The 18931-nt window shown below is 46.0% G+C and overlaps 1 protein-coding gene across 1 annotated transcript in view; it reads left to right on the top strand.

The window, feature by feature from the left end:
• TDRP (testis development related protein) overlaps window positions 1–18931 on the top strand; it is a 615149-nt gene that overhangs the window by 56708 nt on the left and 539510 nt on the right. The window contains exon 2 of the mRNA XM_069606081.1: window positions 14917–15389. Coding sequence (XP_069462182.1) covers window positions 15300–15389 — 90 coding nt within the window. The 5' untranslated portion in view covers window positions 14917–15299. The remainder of the gene's footprint in view (window positions 1–14916; window positions 15390–18931) is intronic.

The following is an 18931-nucleotide window of genomic DNA, read 5'->3' as shown; positions in this document are numbered from 1 at the left end:
GAGCGTGAGGGGCCAGAAGCGCCATGAGTGAAACGTGGTGCCAAAGGAAAAACAGCAGTGCCTGTTAGCTCAAAAAGTGCTTTGAAATCACATTTGTTTCTCTGAAATGCAAGCTCAAAATGCCTATTTCAAACATTGCAAGATATTCAAAAATCTTATTGAACACCAGCAGACTTCTGGTAGAATGAAGTCTTGTGTGCATACCAAATCTGGAAAGATGAGGAGCCTAAAATAATGTTCATAACAAAACTGGCTGAGCTGTGAATGTCAGCAGCTTAAGTGAAATTGGACTTAAAGCCACTAAAATCGAAATGTTTAAAATAAATGAGTGATTTACTTTGGAGTGTCACATAGGTTGCAACTGTTTAAATGTCATAGTTTTGAACTTAGAATCAGCGTTCTAGCTGCATGTGTCAAAATTGTACGTTTGATTTGAATGAAGACAAATGGGAACAAAAGTGACATTTGGCTGAAGCCTGGCTTAAAGAGATTGAATTCTGCCCGGCAACTACCCCCGACAGGAGTTGAAACTTTCCCAGGAACTGCATTCACAGGCCTGGCTGCCTTCTGCTGTTCCCACCAAAAGGAGATCACACCTCTTTGATTGAATTAGGGGAGGGGTACCTGGGGCTGCAGGAAAACGGAACAATGAACTTTCTTTGGCTCAGGCAAATGCTAAATCAGGGGTCGTAAATGGCTTCCTCTTGGAGGGAAATGGGAGGGGCACTGCCTCTGGGAGCCACCTGAGCTGGAGGCAAGACAGACAGAAATTCCCCCATGTGCTTTGGAAAATAAACCACACACACCTGGGCCAGAGCATAATTTTAAAAAGATGGATAATTCATAGTACGGAAGTGTCAAGAGTATGTAAATAATATCATTATTCCTGTGATTTTTCTGTGCACATTTTAAGAGGTTTTAGGACTCTGTGGTATGTTCTGGGGAGTAGTAGCGGAAAATAGGGTGTTACTCCAAGTGTCTGTATATTAAAAATCTGACACTTCATCATCTGATGCCCATATTCCTTACGCACATTTGTGTAAATTCTGGAAAAGTTTAGAGGTTGTGTTCTGGATGAAAAGGGCAGAATTCTGTCAGAAGTGGACACAACATCTTACAAAGACAGGGATAGGATGGTTTGGTGCTACAGAAAATATATTAACTGGACATATAATATTAGAAAAATTGTACATAGATAAATACGCATTTGGATCAAAAATAGATTTGTGTGCAAAGTGACAAGGGGAGTGTTCTTTCTGTATGCCATAAAAATGAGAGCACAGAAAATCCGCTAACCTATCAGGATCTTCAGAGGGTTGGGCATAGAAAGTCAGCCTTCCCACCCACTTTCAAAAGACATAAAAAGGACCACTGAAACCCAGGTAGGGACATTCACTTTCCACATTCAAACTGATTTCTTGCGAAGCGCTTTGCCAGAAGACTCCAGAACTAGAACTTAGAATCCAGACTTCAGAACTTGCAGCAGAGGCCTAGTCCAAATGCTGAATCCTTCTCAGCAGGCCTCAGAATCCAGCAACCTCACCAAACCATTCAACAGCCGGGCGAGCTGTTTGATTCTGGCTAGAACCCTGTGCCAGAACCCAGAAAGCAGAGCTGTATCCAGACCGCCGTGCAGTGCTGAGACCAGAACCAGAGATCCAGAACCGCCGACCAGCCCAGACCGCTGTGCGGTGCCAGAACTTTTGCCAGAACCAGAGATCTAGACCAGCAGAGCAGAGAGAACCGCAGCTAAACCTGTTGACCAGATCTGTGACAAGGCCCATTCCTTCCAAAATTAGGAGTGAGTATCCCGCCAGAGCTGTGCAAACCAATCTCTTCGTTTAAAATAATCTAATTCAAACCATTTCCACCTATTAAGAACTGCATAGAAATCGTGTGTCCATTCTGTGATTTCAAACCTGTGAAAGTGTCATTTGCCATTTGAATCTTACTTTATTTCTGAAAATCTAATTTTAAGATCCTCAGCTTTCCAACAAGCCTAAAACCGACTTTCTACTCCTTATAGTTTTTCAGTAATCGCGCTCGGCGCACTCGGAAAAAGTGCCGTGAATTGCAATTTGACTCAATTTTTCCACCTGTCAAAAATCGCTGTCTTTTGTTTCCATTGCTGAAATTCGTTTTCAACCTGATAATCCCTCATGAATCATTGCTAGTGTTGACCTGAACTAATTCAAAGTAGCTGTCACCTACCCTGAATCTCCTATAGGGAATTAAAATCATTTTTAGCGTATTTTCACTTCTTTGCAAATCACATTTAAAGTATTTTTGCCTGTGTTTTTAAATCATCCCTGTTGCTCTAAGCTTGCTAGGGGGGAAATGAATTGGTATTGCATTTGATTGTATTCCTGAAAATTGTGTGCTCTCCTTCCATCTCCTTATATTGCATAGGGGGGGAGTGAATTGTCAAAAGAAAAAGTGATGATATTATCTCTTGTGGAAACCATCTCAGTTATTTCTGTGCTGCATTCTTTTCCATCATTGCATTTCCTTGAACCCATAAAAGCATTCTCAGCTACTTGATCCTCTCTATACCAACTCCTAAGTAATAAAAAAAAGAGTGCTAGTGTAATACTATGCATTGTTGATCACTGTCTTATTCATAAGTGTGCTATCAAATATTAATGTATTCATAAAAGTGTGATATATATCTTGTTTAATTTTCAATAAATATTTTAATTTGCTAAACAAACCTACTTCTTGGCTCAGTGAGGTCAGGGAGATTCAAAGAGAGGGGCGTTATACAAGGGTTTATCATCCAGATCTATGAACTTGTCATAAAAATATATAAATAAGGGCTTCCCTTGGGCATCCCAGGCTTGGCATTGACTTAGTTGGAGTGCTGAATTGAGGTCACTTAACAATACAGTGTTTGACTGCTGTAAGGTGGGATTTCTTGATCTATACCACAATAAGCCATGTACGTATGTTGCAGTGGTATATATGTCATTGGGAATTGTGACTGCAAGACTAATTTGATCTAGTATTCTTCTGTCCCTGTGGAGTTTGTCTTCCCCTACGTTGTCCTCCCACAGATTGACCGTGGGGGTGGCTGAGTCAGGTTGCTTATGCCTTTCCCTGGCCACATAGGAGAAGCTTCCCCCGAGAGAATCTGTGACGATATTGCTAGATTCGTCACATGCTGTTGCTAATGTGTCTAGAAGCTGTGTGTTCTTGGGGCTCAGTGTGCTGTCTTCATTAAGGGTGCTGATACAAAGTTATCTTAGACTGGTAGCTACAGTTATATCCATGATGGACTCTGCTACCTCGTTCCAGAATCTTGGTAGGGAGGGGCAGAAAAAGAGCGCATCCTTAATTGAGCCTACTTCCTGAGGAATTTTACATCTGCAGCGGACTGGTTATCATTTTGCAAATTTTTTCCGGTGACCATAAAGCTCTGTGTATTACAAAGAATAGGGTTTGGAATTTGCTTGCGGCTGTCAACGCTGTACTAGTACTTTTTATAATTCTCTTTCCATTGGGTGAAATCTACATAGGTGGCTAAGTTTTGTTCCCATTTCTTATTGTTTGTTGGGCTGACTTTTGCTGACGTGGTAACGGGGGCTCTATTTCTATAGACTGCGCTGGTCTTGTATAAACACTTTTCCTCCGTTAGTCTTCAGCAGCATAGTTGCTTAGTGAAAATCCTGTCTGCTCTTAGTTTGTGGAGTATCTTTAACAGCAAGTTGATAAAGTGTAGAATATTTTTTTTCTCAACCCCCCCATGCACGGGCCCAAACTAGAGCGTTTGTATTGATTGTTGGTGTGAGGTAATGCCATAGGCGGAGAATACCAAGTATTTTTTGATTTTTACTAGGTGTCTTTGTGAACTGGGTAACAATTTTGGAGGCAGCACCCAGGATCGGATAGTCATTAAGAGTATTTGGGCTCATTATGAGGCTACAGTCCAATAGGAATGGATGTGAAAGGGCTACTTCCATCTCAACCTGTGGGGAATTGCTATCTGGCAAGGGTGGAAAGCCCTGGCTTCTTTGATTTTTAGTCCCTAAAATGATGCATGTGATTCCTTCTGTAGGACCCGCTCTGCTCATGGCGCAGAGGTTCAAAGGTCACAAGATGTTCACTTGACAGCCACAGCGACAGCAAAGTCACTACAGCATAGGGGTGACATTTAAGATATGTGCCCTGTACCCAAACTGCGATGATCAGGAGTACCCCATGCTGGTAGCAGAGTAATCTCTAAGAATAAGCTATGCCCGAGTTTAGGCATAGCGATACTTATGATCATATCTGCCACATCCCAATTGATATTGCACATGTGTCAGCTCCTGTGAGTTAGCTTGGCTGTGGAAGGGAATGTGTATTTGGGTCAGACGTGCTGATACTGCCACACGGCAGGACAGAAACCCAGAGGCCCCAGCCTCTCTTTGATTCTCTTTGGGAGGGCTGGTAACTCTGTCCCCCAGAGACAGCCGCACAGCCTGGCAGCTGTCCTGGGCCCAGGTGTCAAAGGAGCACACCCATTCAGGAGGTGTAGCCTCAAGCCAGTTTGCTGCATATTCAAAGGTCTTTGTTTTCAGTAGGAGGGAAGGGGGCAGGAGTAGGATAGGCAGGAGTACTCTGGACACTGGAAGAAGTCTTCCACCATCTTGTTTCCCACTGAGCAAAGGACTTTGGGTGCAGGATCAACAGGGCAAAGTCCACTGCAGCCAGGATCAGGGATTGGTCCCTTAAAGCAGGCTAGCTTTAGACCAATCACCTGAGGACTTGTGCCTTTGAAAGAAGCCGCCTCGCAACCCTTCAGCAGAATTCCCTCAGTTCCTCAAGGATCCTACAAGGCTGAAGATACTTTATGAACATTCTCTCCTGGGCTGGCTTCCTTTGGGACAGTTGGGACAGCCCTCCACCTGAGATGAAGAAGGAGCCATCGAAGACAGAAGGAAGATATGTCCCATTACCACTCTCAGGTAAGATTGGGAGTGACCAGTGCTTTGGATTAGGACCAAACATTCTGCAACGGATCTTATGTGCCAGAAGAGCAGACCCTGAACTGGAGAATTCTGTCCTCTAGTCCTTTGGGAAGGCCTCACAGCAACCGCAGGGCCAGACCAGCAGAAGCTCTGTGTTCTAATGCACCTAACCGGTTGCTCTGTGTTCCTCGCACCGTGAATAATAAGGAAGGCGCTGGTGACTGTGTTCCACCAAACAGCAAACTATTGCACTGCATCTAAACCAGCTTGACACTGTAGCTTGTCCTAGCGAAGCCCGTTACCTTCTAGGCCTAAAGCGACTGCTCAATTCTGGAATCTGAACAGAATCTCTGGAAGGTTACTCGCCGACTATAACCAGAGGTTATAACCACGGCTCGGCCCAGTTAGCCTGCGAAACGCTGCATCATTGACTGCACATCGAAGCACCCTCGATCACCACTTCAACGCCAGTCGCCCGCCAACTCGAACCGATGTAGTGTCACTCGCCAACCTCTTCCAGTGTCTAAAGCCTGACTCGGCCTGACAAACTGTGAAGCATTCTTGGGACCGCCTGACCTGCATCACTGAACCACTGCACTTCGACCACACAGGGCACCACGCATTCGGCCCTGTTCGACGCCCGCTTGCTGCCTCCACAATCCTACATGCCAGACTGAGCCTGATCAGCTTGCATCAACTTTCGTCCCCCATCTGATGCATCAGCACACTGAGAACTGAATCCAGGTACTGTGAAACTGAACTGCCCCCACTGTCCACTTGGGCCCCAGAGACTGGTTGGGTCACTTACCTACCACCACTGGAACCACACTCCGAGTGCTACTTTCTTCATTCTGTTGCATCTTATCTGTTATTTCCTTTGGGGTGGGTTTTTGTATAATTAATCTCTTTTGGTTATACGTGCAGATGGTGTGTTTTATTAAAGTGTTTCTGTTTTTATAAAACATTCATTGGATATTCCCTTTATTTTGGACTGGGATACTGTGTTGTTTAGGTTACTACTGGTTCACCTTCATACTCCTCTTGCTGGTAAAATGGCTCAGTGGGTTAAGTGCATGTTGCGGTCACCTTTTATTTATTTTTATTTATTGAGCATTTGTTAGGCGACTGTACAACAACATAGTGTTTCAAGGTGCCACAAGGCAAATGGGGAAGGAACAAGGGGAGTAAAACATAATGGCAAGCAAACTGGAAATAAACAATCATGGTCCTACTAGGCCTTGCAACATTTGGATGTGCAAGTGCAGTGAAGAGAAGTGCAGGGGAATGGGAGAAGGTATGGCCAAGTGCTGGTGAGAGCCTGGGAGGAAAGTGCTGAGGGGGTCCCAAGGGAGGAGGAGTTGGCTAAGTGCTAGGGCAGAGGAGTCCCAAGGGTGGGATGCACAGCATGAGGATCCAATGCCGCCAGTCTCAGCAGCAGAAGGCGTGATTAACCGGGAAGGGAAAGAGGGAAGCAGTAGAGAACAGAAGAGTTTTGAGACGTTTCCGGAACTTAAGGAGGTCCAGCTCAAATCTGAGAGGGGCAGTAAGGCTGTTCCAGAGAGAGGCACCCGACCTAGAGAGAGACCTGCCCCCACTCTCTGCTTGGAGAAGCGTTTGACAAGCAGGGAGTTGGAGTTAGAGGACCGACAGGCTATAGCAGGGAGGTATTTAGGGAAAGAAAGTTGGAGATCCAGGCCCCAGAAAGCCTTGTGGATGATGCAGAGGGTCTTGAATTTCATCCTCGCAGCCACTGGGAGAGAGTGGAGAGATTTTACAGCTGGAGAGATACAGTCCCTGGGTTTGAGGCCAAGAATAAATCTAGCAGTCCTATTCTGGATTAGCTGAAGGTGGCGTAGGGAGGAACGGGGGAGATTGGGGAAGTGGCTGTTGCAATAATCCAGCCTAGAGAGGACCAGAGCTCTGGAAACATTGAGCTTCTGGGGAAAGGTAAGGAAAGGGAGAATGACTCTAAGGAGATGACGCTGGAAGTGAGCCTTCTTGGCAAGGTTCACGATGTGAGGGGTGAAGCAGAGAGAAGAGTCAAAGATGACCTCGAGGTTCGGGCCTCAAGGGATGGAGAAGGTAGATGGCCCAAGGAGGTAGGCAAGACTGTAGGAGGGAAGCAGGGCGCAGGTGTCCCAATAAGAAGGATCTCTTGTCTTACTGGCATTACGACAGGGGTTGTTAGCCACACACCATGTCCGGATAGCTGTCAGACAGTCAGGGATGAGAGAGGAGGAGGAGTTAGAGGGAAGTTTGAAAGAGAGCTGCGCGTTATCAGCGCAACACTGGAAATGAGGACAGGAGGAGGAGATCAGGTGAGATGTTGAAGAGCCATGGCGATAGGATAGAGCCCTGGGGGACGCTGCAGGTAGAGAGTGAAGTGGTGGAGGAGAAAGGGCCCAGCTGCAACTGCGAGGGGCGGTTAGTGAGGAAAGCGGTCAGCCAATCTAGTGCCCATTCCGTGACCGAGGTTATCACAGAGCTGTTTTATGAGGATAGAGTGGTTGACTGTGTCAAAGGAAGAGGAGAGGTCGAGGAGAATGAGAACGGAAGGAGAGTTAGTCAAGATTTGTCAGCATGTCTTCACGGGTGTTCAGGAGAGCATTTTCTGTGCCTCTGGATACCCGGAATCCAGAGTGATGGTCATGGAGGAAACCAGCAAGTTCAGTATTAAGGATCAATTGAGGAAGGATTAACTTCTTCAGGTGTTTACCCAGGAAGGGGTGGTGAAGATAGGACGATAGTTAGACAGCAGGAAGGGTCAGCAGATGGCTTTTTTAAAGCAAGGGTGTACAAGGGGGTGCTTGAAGGATAGAGGGAAAGAGCCAGTGGCAAAGGAGTGGTTACAGAAATTGGCAAGAGCTGGGGCGAGAGGGGAGATGTTGTCCTTAATGGTTCTGGAGGAGCAGGGGAGCACCTGGTTGGATGAGACCTTCATAGAGCAGACGACATTAGAGACCTCATCAGGTGCTATGGGCATGAGGGAGGAGAGTGGTGGGGTGCAGAGAGGGGAGCCAAGCAAGGCAAGAAGGTGGGTGTGGGAGTGAGGGTCAGGGTGGGGGTGGTGGAGAGTGAGGACAGGATGTCCTGAGTTTTGGATGAGAGATGGGAGGCCAATGCACTGTCGAGGGCCTGGAAGGAAGGAACGATGTGGAGACTGCAGTTGGATTGGTGAGTTCCTTGCAGATTTTGAAAGTTCACCAGTGTTATTGGCTCCAGAGATGCAGGCTTGGAGCCGATAGAAAAGCGATATTGCCTTTGGAGCAGGCGACCAGCATATTTGTCAGAGGATGAGCCCGAGGTCTGCCACTTCCGTTCAGCAGTTCTGCTCTTATCTTACATTTCAGAGATGCTAAATCAGAGTCATACTAGCTGTTGCACTTGGAGGCATGTTTCAGGCAAATCCAAATAACCAGGGCAAGTATGTCAAGGGTGTTGGAGATGGAGAGGTGCAGGTTAGCGAGGACAGAGTCAGGGGGCGAATCAGATGTAGAGGTCGAAGGGAGGATGAAAGTGGAATCAAAATCAGTGACTGACACTCGCTTCACCGGTCGAATGACAGCAAAGGAGGCTGGCAGGGGAAGGATTAGACAGAGGGCCAAGGGGCCTCCGGTGGGAGGAGAGGAGAGAGTGATCATATCAGGAGAGGGGGTGGTGACTGAGAGATAGGGGTGTCTCCATAGATGAGGGCATCCAGAGTGGGTCGGACTGGAAGGAAGAATAGGGAGAGGGAGTCACAGAGATCACAGAACTGTGAGGTAGCAGATGTAGGAGAGTCAAGGTGGATGTTGAGGTCACTGAGGAGGAGGAGTTTGGATTAAGAGGTCAAGAGGGAGGAGGTGAGGTCAGCCCATTCATAGAGGGAGATAGGGCCGGGGGCCTGTATTTTGTAGCGAGGGTGGGATAGACTCCGAGCCTACAGACCACATCTCGGTATGAGCGAGGACTTCCAGATCAAAGTCTTCAAGAAGGAGAGAGATGTCAGAGGAATGTTTGACAGCAAAGTGAGCATTCAGAGTATCCACGTGAAACCGATTACCACCTTTGAAGGTTTTCTGTGGGGGGTGCAGAGGCGTTAGCGAGGAAGAGAATGATGTCATCTGCATGAGCAGCTAATTTGAACTGTTGGCTTTGGACCTGGATGCCCTTATTGTTCCTAATAGATTCCAGTAGAGGTTTGAGTGCCATGACATATAAAAGTGGGGATAGCGGGCATCCTTCTCTAGTGCCTCTGCCTCAGGTAAGGAGTAGGATCTGTTGTTGATCAAGGCCCTTGGGGTGTGATATAGGCATTTCCCCAAATGAATAAAGGGCTTGCCGATGCGAGTACTGATCTTTTTACATTTAATTTTATTTTACTTAGGTTATGGTTTATATTATGACTGCCATTGTTTGTATTTTATTAAAGTGCATTTGGTTACATTGTAACCTTTTACACTAGTACACAATAATAAAAAGAACTATCTACAATATCAATAAAAATGCCCAAAAACGAATGGGCCTATAAAGTCACATTTAAAATAACTGAATCCAGATCATGCACTTCATTAATAGCAGGAAAAGAACACAGTTCAAATTCCACTAGCATTTCTCTGGGGTTGAAATCAATCTGCTGGCAGCTAGTTTCCAGACATGAAATGCCGCTGCCGTAGAAACCAAAGACTCAGCCCCAAAAATGTTACTCCACAGTTGCTCAGATGTGCTCAAGCTAAATTTACTATATGTTCTCTCATATGAAATCTCGAGCATCTCACATTGGGTCAGTACATGGCACAAGGACTCAACATATTTATGACAAAGTCTGCATATTCTGTCACTACGGGGGATGCCCACCCATGCCCCTGTAATCTCCAGGGCCGGGAGAGTTTGCATCCTTGGTGCGAGAATAAATCAAATAAGAGCTGGGGCACGAAGTTTTGTTATATATGACTTGGGGTCTCTGAGTACAAACCCTTGCTGGGAATACATGGCAAATTTCTGCAGAGTAGCTAGATGGGTCAGAGCCTGGTCTGCATCATAGGTCCTAGCTTTCTCCAGTATCTTTGCCAGATTAAAATCAAGCCAGGATGCAGGCACTGAACACTACACTTCGATCTCCCCCTGGTAGGCACTTATGCGAGTGTCTATATCCCTCTACCAGATACTCCTAGAATATTTCAAGGAATGATTGACCGAGTGGCCCAAAAGGAAGCCATTTCCTGCCAGGTGGTACTGAATCCTTGCCCAAAACGTAACCACTGTTAGTTCCCGTACAGATTAATGTAGGAAATCCAAGTTCAAACCTAATTGCCTCCCCCGGGACACAGGGCGGTAGGTTGGGCATCGATCTTAATATATACACCACCGCTGTAGGTGGGTAGTGGGGGTTGGGGGGAGACATCCAAGGCATACAACAGAGCAGGGACGATTGACGTCTTGTATGCCAGTAATAATTCATTACGAGGATTACATACAAAGTGTTATATTTAAACTATAACATATGTACCATAAAATACGGTTTTGAAAAATGCAGATTTAAGCAGCCTTGTAGTTCATCGGCTGCCTTATCTGTTTAAACCCGGCGCGAACGCGCCGGCGCGAAGGGGGCAAGCCGGTCTGTGCCGGTCCGTGGCCGGACGTGTCGGCGTTCGGTGTAACGCTGTGCCGGGACCTTAATCTTCCTACTACCTCGACCCACGGGTTTCTCGAGCTCATCTGGTGCCCAAGAGCCTTGGTAAGAGAGGGTGAGAGATATGCATGCACCAGTTGTTGACACACAAGTGAGCAGGAAGAAGGGCGAGGGGGAGGAGGCCACTAGCCATGAGAGGGAGGGGAACTCGTCTGTTGACATCCTTAGGGATGGTATGGAGAGGTGGATGTGCCTGAACATTGGTCTTCTCAATACACGTTCCCTAACCAAACATGCTATTAACATTAAAGACATGATATCCTCCAACAATTTTGACATTCTCTGCATAACAGAAACCTGGCTCAAAGATCCAGTAGGGCCCACATGTGAGCAGGCCATTCCAGCAGACTACACGATTTACTATGACAATAGAGTACAGGGCAGGGGAGGTGGTGTAGCAATTATTGCTAAGAACAGCCTCAAACTTTTCAAGGTATCCGTAAGATTGAGTGGGTGCGAAGCACTACATCTTAAACTGATTTTCTCCCCCAATAATTGTCTCAACTTGATAGCTATCTATAGACCACCATCATTGGTCTCAGATTTCTCATTGGAACTCTGCTCTCACTTAAGCACTTTGAGATCCATCAATGCGTCTACGGTCGCTATGGGAGATTGGAACCTCTGGCGAGGTAATAAGAGGGACAAAGGGGCCATAGCTTTGGAAAAAGCTCTAAATAATCTTGATTTTGAAGTTCTTAACAATGATCCCACTACCCCCCAGGGCAACCAGTTGGACTGGCTGTGTGGTCACAACATTTGTTTACAAAACTGTAGTACCACTCCCTGTATTTGGAGTGATCATCATCTGATATCGGCCAACCTAAAGTTGCCATGCTATGCACACAAACAAAACCCTCACATTAAGACAGAAACTAGAAATTTTAAAAATCTAAATGAACTCCATCTAAAGCCTTGCTTGGAGAAAATTCTGTGCTCCTTTCAGGATCAGGATTCATGTGCCGAATTGCTTGACAAATACAACAGACACTTACACGAGTTAGTTGAAACCGTGGCGCCGCTCACCACCAAACTAACTAGAAGGATTAGTAACAACCAAAAATGGTTCACATCAGAGCTTCTTCTATTGAAGAAGGAAAAACGGAATCTGGAAAGAAAATGGATCATAGATAAATCGGCGGATAGTAAAGAAAGTTGGAAAAGGAAGGATAGGGTATATAAAGAGAAAATTAAGTCAGCCAAGGCCAATTTCTTCAACAAGGAAATTGAGCATGCCGATAACAATACAAGCAAACTCTTCAATATTTTGAAGAGTATAGAAAAACCTACATCTCTAACTCCCCCGTTTACGCCATCTGAGGAGGACTGTAATATGGTGCTTAACGCATTCCAAGCCAAAACGGAAAAGGCGAGACAAAATATTATTAAGGCCAGAACTTCTTCTAATCAGGAGATCTGCCTCACCGAAGGAAACACACCTGTCAGAGAACAACTCTTTAAATTTGACCCTATTTCCAAAGCAGATATGCTTGAGGTGATGAACAATGTGAAACCCTATACTTGCGCAGAAAATATTCTGCCCCCTGGCATCATTCTTAAACACAAGGATATATTTGCCCCCATCCTCCGGAGAATAGTGAACGCCTCATTTCACGAGGGCTCGGTGCCTAAAGACCTGAAGAGAGTCACCATCACCCCACTTGTTAAAAAAGCGGGACTAGATCCCAAGGATCCCGCTAACCTTCGTCCCATAACTAACTCGAATTTTGTTCTCAAATTGTTGGACAAGGTAGCCACACAGCAACTCCAACACTTTGTTGAGAACCAGGGGCTTCTGCACCAGCAACAATCCGGCTTTAGAGCATCCCACAGCACTGAAACCGCTATGCTAGACTTGCAGAAACAGATGCTGACTATGCTGGACGATAACAAATTGGGGATGCTTATGCTCTTAGACCTTAGTGCAGCGTTTGACTTGGTGGATCACCACCTTCTCATCAAGGCGTTGGGGGAGAATGTTGGCTGCTCGGAGAGTGCCATCGATTGGCTCCTATCCTTTCTCTCCAACCGTCAAGCAAGAGTACATTGGGGTAGCAGTTTCTCCATCCCATGTGACATCATATTCGGAGTGCCTCAAGGGGCCATCTTATCCCCAATGCTTTTCAATATTTATATGCGCACTTTGTGCAGCCTTCTGGTGAAAGCCGGAGTGTCATTTACCAATTATGCAGATGACACCCAACTCATATTGAAGTTGGGGGGTAGGGATCATGCCACGGATAGTGAAGTGCTCTCCAAGGTTTACAAGTTAATAGACGACTGGATGCAGGCAAATTGGATGTGCCTGAACGACTCGAAAACCGAATTGATGTTGTTTGGCTCCAGTCGTCAGTTGGAAAATCTAGGGGCAGAGTACAGCTCTTTTCAAATAAAAAACGCCATTATCCAGGTGGTTCCCAAGGTGAAGACTCTGGGTATGATGGTCGATTCAGTTGTTGACTCTCACGCCCAGACTAACTTTCTCCAAAAAAACTCAGCTTACTATCTCAGGCTTATGAAAGCAATCACACCACTACTTAATGAAGTAAACAGGGCAACGATAGCCAGAGCCATCATTCTTTCGCGGCTCGACTATGGTAACGCCCTGTTGCTGGGGGCCGCAACTAGGGATCTATCCAGTTGTCAAGTGATCCAGAACAACGCGGTTAGATTAGTAAAAAAATTGAAAAGAAAAGACCATGTTACCGAAGAGAGGCGTGCTCTGCACTGGCTTAGAGTAGAAGAACGTATCAAGTTCAAAACTCTCTGCCTGGTACACAAGTGCCTTTATGGCACAGCGCCTGCTTACTTGAAAACACACATAGTGCCCTACAACCCCAGCAGAAACCTACGCTCGGGCGGCAAATGCCTCCTGTATGTGCCCAGGTTCAAGCTCAAAACAGGGCTGGGCAGATCCTTTCTTGTGCTAGCTCCTAAACTGTGGAACAGCGTCCCCGAAATCCTTAGGTCCGAAGTTAATCACTTTGCTTTTAGGAAGATGTTGAAGACACAACTTTTTACATGAGATCTTGGTTAGTACTTGTTCCCATCGTCTGTCTCATATGTTCTGTTCGTCTTGTAGTACCGGTGTTTTATGTACAAGCGCCCTGATGCCCTCGGGCTACCGGCGCTATACAAAAACAAAATACAATACAATACAATACAATACAAGTGCCAGAACGCAAACAAAACAGGAAGGGATGAGCTACTTGCGGGACATGAGACAACTTGACAAGTGTGCTAGACCAAAAAAGTTGAAAACACTAACGTGTCATACAAGGCACATTAATAACAATTGATTTGGATGACCCTAATATATTGTTAAGATGAGCCAGGGCTTGAAATGCATAGACAATTCCTTAATGTATTGCAATTTCTAAGCCCTGTAATTGTTTTTACGAAACATTATTGACCAATATTTCCCCATACCTAGTATTTTTAAAGGTTGGAAATACTTGGGAGCTGTGGAAAAAAAGCTGTACGGAAAAATGTCTTCAATAAAAATTGTAAAGCGTCCTTTGAATATTTGCAGTTAAAACACCCCAATCCATTTGCTTTAGTACTTTGGGAGACCAATCGCATTAATAAGGACTGCTGCTGCTGAAAGAAAAGTCTCAACACATGACACTGTAAATATACAATAGTGGTTACTTGGCGGTTCTCTAAATAGCACCCTGCAAAGAAGAATATATGTGCAGCCGGTCTCCTGGTTTTACTCTTCTCTGTGTAGCTATTTAATCCTGAAAGAATAGGAACACATTCTACAGAAGCTGGCAGTGGCTGCGCAATACGATTGTCATTAAAGGTGGAGTGTGTCCGTGAAGTGGCAGCGATAATTGCTTTGTCTGTATCGGGTTTGGGGTGGGGGAAAATGGGCTTGGTTGCCCTTGGGCAATGTTCTGGTGCTCCCCTCTACCATTGTTTGTGGGGTGGAGGGGAGAGAGGACGCTCCTTCTGGTTACCTGGACAACCAGCTTTTGTAAATGGCGACCGTCAAAATCCAAGATGGTGGCCGTGGCCGGCGCCCACTGAGGGGAGACTGCGTCAGGTGAAGAGTACGCAGACGTTTCTTTTGTAGTGTCCGAGAAAGTTTTTTTCCAAACGGGCCGGTAGGGGGAATCCCTTCTATCAAGCCTTGCAGTACTAGCTATTCAGCGTTATAGATACATGTTTTATCATATGTGTAAAAGAGAACCGTTATGTTACTTTCTCAAACTATTCGCCCGTGACTGACTGACCTCGTTGTTGCCGGCTGATTCATCCCATGCTCTTCTTTCCTCCTCCCACCTCCTGCAGGTCTCCTTCCAAGGCAGCTGTGCCGCATTTCCTTCCAGCTACGAGAACTGCCAGCCGACGCCCGCAGCACGACTGGGTCGAATGCTAGCCGGAGAAATCCCGCCACCGGCAGCCGCTTGAAGGACGGATTATCTGGAAATCACCCTATTCTTGTTAAATCGAAACTGCGGGAGGCGGAGTGAATTCAGAAAGTGGAATTGTCTATCCATCCTCGATTGGGAGGCTGCACCGTATGGTTCGGTGAATCGGGTGACCGCTGCTGACCGAGGAAACGCACCGGTTTTTACTGTTGCTTGTTTTAAGTAACAAACAGCACATGGAATAAATTATCCTGGTAAATATCAAGTACAATTCGGCCGGGCAGGGCATCTTCCCTAGCCAGAATGTGGAAAATTAACAAGAGCCGCGTGCTGATAGAAGATTCACCAGACGAAGAGAACCCGGTTCCTGATCCCACGCCCCCCACCCAGCAGGTAAGCGCAAACCCACCAACTTTGGCCTCAGGTTGTTTTCTATTTGCGCTCACACCACAGTCTACGATTTAACTTGACATCTCAGCTCACTGCTGTTTGGAGGTACTCTTATACGCACATGTCAACAATTTACTTACCACGTAATCAGTAAACCTAGAGCGGATGGAGGCAGTCCTAGGGTAGGTGCTTTAGCAAGAATAAAAATGTGTTGGATTACCGAGTGATGAGGTTAATGTGGGAAATTATGAGGAGGGGTCAGTCACACACAACACATATTTTTAACATTAAATCTAAATCCAGTATTTGTGTTGGGATAATACTTTTATTACTTGTATTAAGCATCATTTCTTTATGGTCTAACCTGTATCTGTACATGTAATCTTTTGTACATTGATTCATTCCTATTCTGTTCTACTGTGAGGTAATGTATTCTGTTCAGAGTGTTGCTCTTTGAGAGCATTCCATATAGAGTCAGTTGGTGCCTGCTGCTTGAGGCAGTGCCTGCTGTCACCATATGTCAAACTAAATAAATAACTTAATGTGCGCACTCTTGACCTGACCCTAATTCTTAACAATTTGCTTAACTGACATTTCCATAGAGTAGTCTCTATGACCACACACACGATAAGTGGGTGATGTGGTTAGGTTAAATAAAATACATAGCATGCAATGCGTTTCAATTACGGTAAGTAATAATCAACTAAATGAAGCACGGAGTCAGGAATGATGCGTCCAACTCTTTAATGATCCTAATGTTAACTGACCCTCGGCGGTAGGTCCGCCCCTTCCTTCACACATGGGTTGCAGCCCACTGAATTATAAGTAACAGAAAGGAGACTTGGCTCCTTTACACAAATAAACAACAACAGAAAGAGGACATGGCATCTCCCCCTTGCTTAATATATAGTGGAAGTTTCTTAGTTCAGTTCCTCGATCCATCTGGACGGTTTACATATCGTCCTTCGCGACAGGCTTCGTGTAAGTGGAGTTGCACTTATATTAGGGTTGTCGCTGTCACTGTCATCCGCGTCCCTGTCTTCTCTGTATTCAGAGCCTATGTCCGAAGATTCATCTGCCATGTTCACGGTGGTGTTCACTGGTTTTTGCTCACCTTCAAGAGTTCTGAAGAACGATGAATTTCATGTGATGGTTCCTTGGGGACTTTCAGCCGTTGTCATGGTCATTGGCTCAGGCTTGAACGCCGGGGTGTCCTTGGCGTTTAGGCTTTGGCAGACCAGTACTTGGTCTACTACTTGGATGAGGCTTGGTCTCGCCTGTCTTTGGTGGTCTGCGTATTCCTTCATTTTCGTTTTGCTTGTTATGTCTTTTGCCCGTGCACTGTCGATGTAGGTAGTGGGGAGGACAGTGCGTGGGTTGTGTAGCAGCGTGGTTTGTATTATTCGGCCAAACATTAAGGCAGATGGGCATTCCCCCGTTGAGCCGTGGGATGTTTCTATATTCTCGCAGCAGCGTGCAGATGGCTTGCATGTACAATCCATTGGTAATGGAGCAGATTTGTAGGGCACGTTTTAGGTTGCTCATTAATTTTTCTGCCATGCCATTGGCTTGTGGCCATAGCAGCGTGATTTTCCAATGTTGAAAACCCAAGTGTTCTGCAAACATGGCAAAGTCGTGTCCATTGAAAGGTGGTCCATTGTCCTATTTTACAATCGATGGGATTCCATAGTCTGCGAAGGTTTTATCAAGTGCTTGTATCGCTGCCTGAGCACTCGTGGAGTGGATGAGGTGCACCTCAGGGAATCGAGACATTTAATCAACAATCACTAATACATATTTGCCATTTGTCGGGGGTCCAAACATGTCAATGGCCACTTCGTCCCAAACTTGTAGGGGCATTTTTGACGTTTTGAGTGGCTCTGGGAAAGTGCATAGGGCAACAGCCTGGCATGCGAGGCACTTGCCCAGGAGTGATTCAACGTTCTCATACATGTGGCGAAACCATACTTTGGTTCTGAGTTGTCTCTTGGTCGACACCACCCCCCGGTGTCCCGAGTGAGCGATGTCTAGTACTTGTTCCTGTAGGTTGGATGGGATAACCAGTCTGTTTTCCTTTAACAGGAGTCCATCAGGTGATGTTGATAGCATGTGCTTAATAAGTTAGAATGTGTGGAAATGTTTCTCTTCGTTCGCCGAAAATTTTTGTCCCCGACAATGTCTCCTTTGCCATTGGCTGGACTTCAAGCACTATTGAACTGTCTGAATTAAGAGGTTGTTCTGTTTTGCTTCTCTGAGTTGAGCTACTGTGATGGATTTGGGAAGTGCATTTCCTACCAAGTAGTTGATGTATTGGTTTGCTTTGGTTGACTGATGTTCGTCATGGGCTGGAAGTGGGTACCTTGATAGAAAATCAGCCGGGTTGTTGTCCTTGCCCGGGTGATGGATGATTTTGAATGAAAATTCCTGTAACCTCAGTCCCCACCTGGCGATTCGTGTTTGGCATTTCGGCTGTGGGTTTGCCGTAGATGGTGGTGAGGGCCTGATGATCGGGGATGATGGTGAATGGGCACCCATATAGAAATAGGTGGTAATGTTTGCAAGCCCATATGACTGCTAAACTTTCCTTATCTGGTTGTGAATATGCACATTCAGTTGTTGAAAGACTGCGACTCTCATATGCCACTATGCGTCTTGGAGAGTCCGGTGGTGCTGGTTTTGACTGCGCCAGTATTGCTCCTAGCCCCACTGGGCTGACGTCTACCGTCAGTTCAGTGTCATATTCTGGATCATAGTAGGCCTTGCACGAGGCTGATGCAATGCGCTTTTTGATCTCTTGGAAGGCTTCTTTGCATTCATTCGACCAGTGAAATTCCTGATGTTTCCCCGTGAGTGTTCAAAGGGGTGTGCTTACTGACGCAAAGTCTTGAATGTAGCGCGTACAGTAACTTGCCATTCCCAAGAACGAGCGTACTGCTGATGTTGAGGTGGGAGTGGGAGCCTCTATCAGTGCTTGTACTTTCTCAGGGTCCGGTTGCAGACCGTTGTTCGAGAATGAGTCCAAAGAATTTGAGGGTTGATTTGCTGATTTCGCACTTGTCCGGGTTGAGTGTCGGGTGTGCATTTTTGAGTGCCAAGCACACTCTTCTGAGGGTGGCATCGTGCATTTCCTGAGGGGTGCCAAAGATTAAAATGTCATCACTGTAATTTAGGCAATTTGGAATGTGCTTAATTACCTGGTGGATCTCATTTTGAAAGATTTCGGCCGCTAATGACACTCCGAAGCTGAGCCTTTTGTATCTGAATAAGCCTAGATGGGTTGAGAATGTGGTGATATATCTTGACGAAGGGTGCAGTTCAAGCTGATAGTAGCCTTTGTTTAGAGAACACTTTTGCACCGTGAAGTAAGTGCATCATGTCTGTCATTCTGGGGGCAAGATGACGCTCTCTTTCAATGGCTACGTTTGGGGCCCTCATGTCTACGCAGATGCGTATGCTGGTTTTGTTCTCCTTTTTGGGTACGGGTACGATTGGCGATACCCACGGCGTGGGTCCTGCCGCTGGTTTGATAATGTCTTGTAGCAAAG

The sequence above is a fragment of the Ambystoma mexicanum genome, chromosome 4p (genome assembly GCF_040938575.1).
Source record: "Ambystoma mexicanum isolate Mex_15411 chromosome 4p, UKY_AmexF1_1, whole genome shotgun sequence".
In the NCBI taxonomy this organism is placed as follows: Eukaryota; Metazoa; Chordata; class Amphibia; order Caudata; family Ambystomatidae; genus Ambystoma; species Ambystoma mexicanum.
The sequence above is the reverse complement of the archived record's forward strand: the minus strand, read 5'-3'. Positions and strand labels throughout refer to the sequence as shown.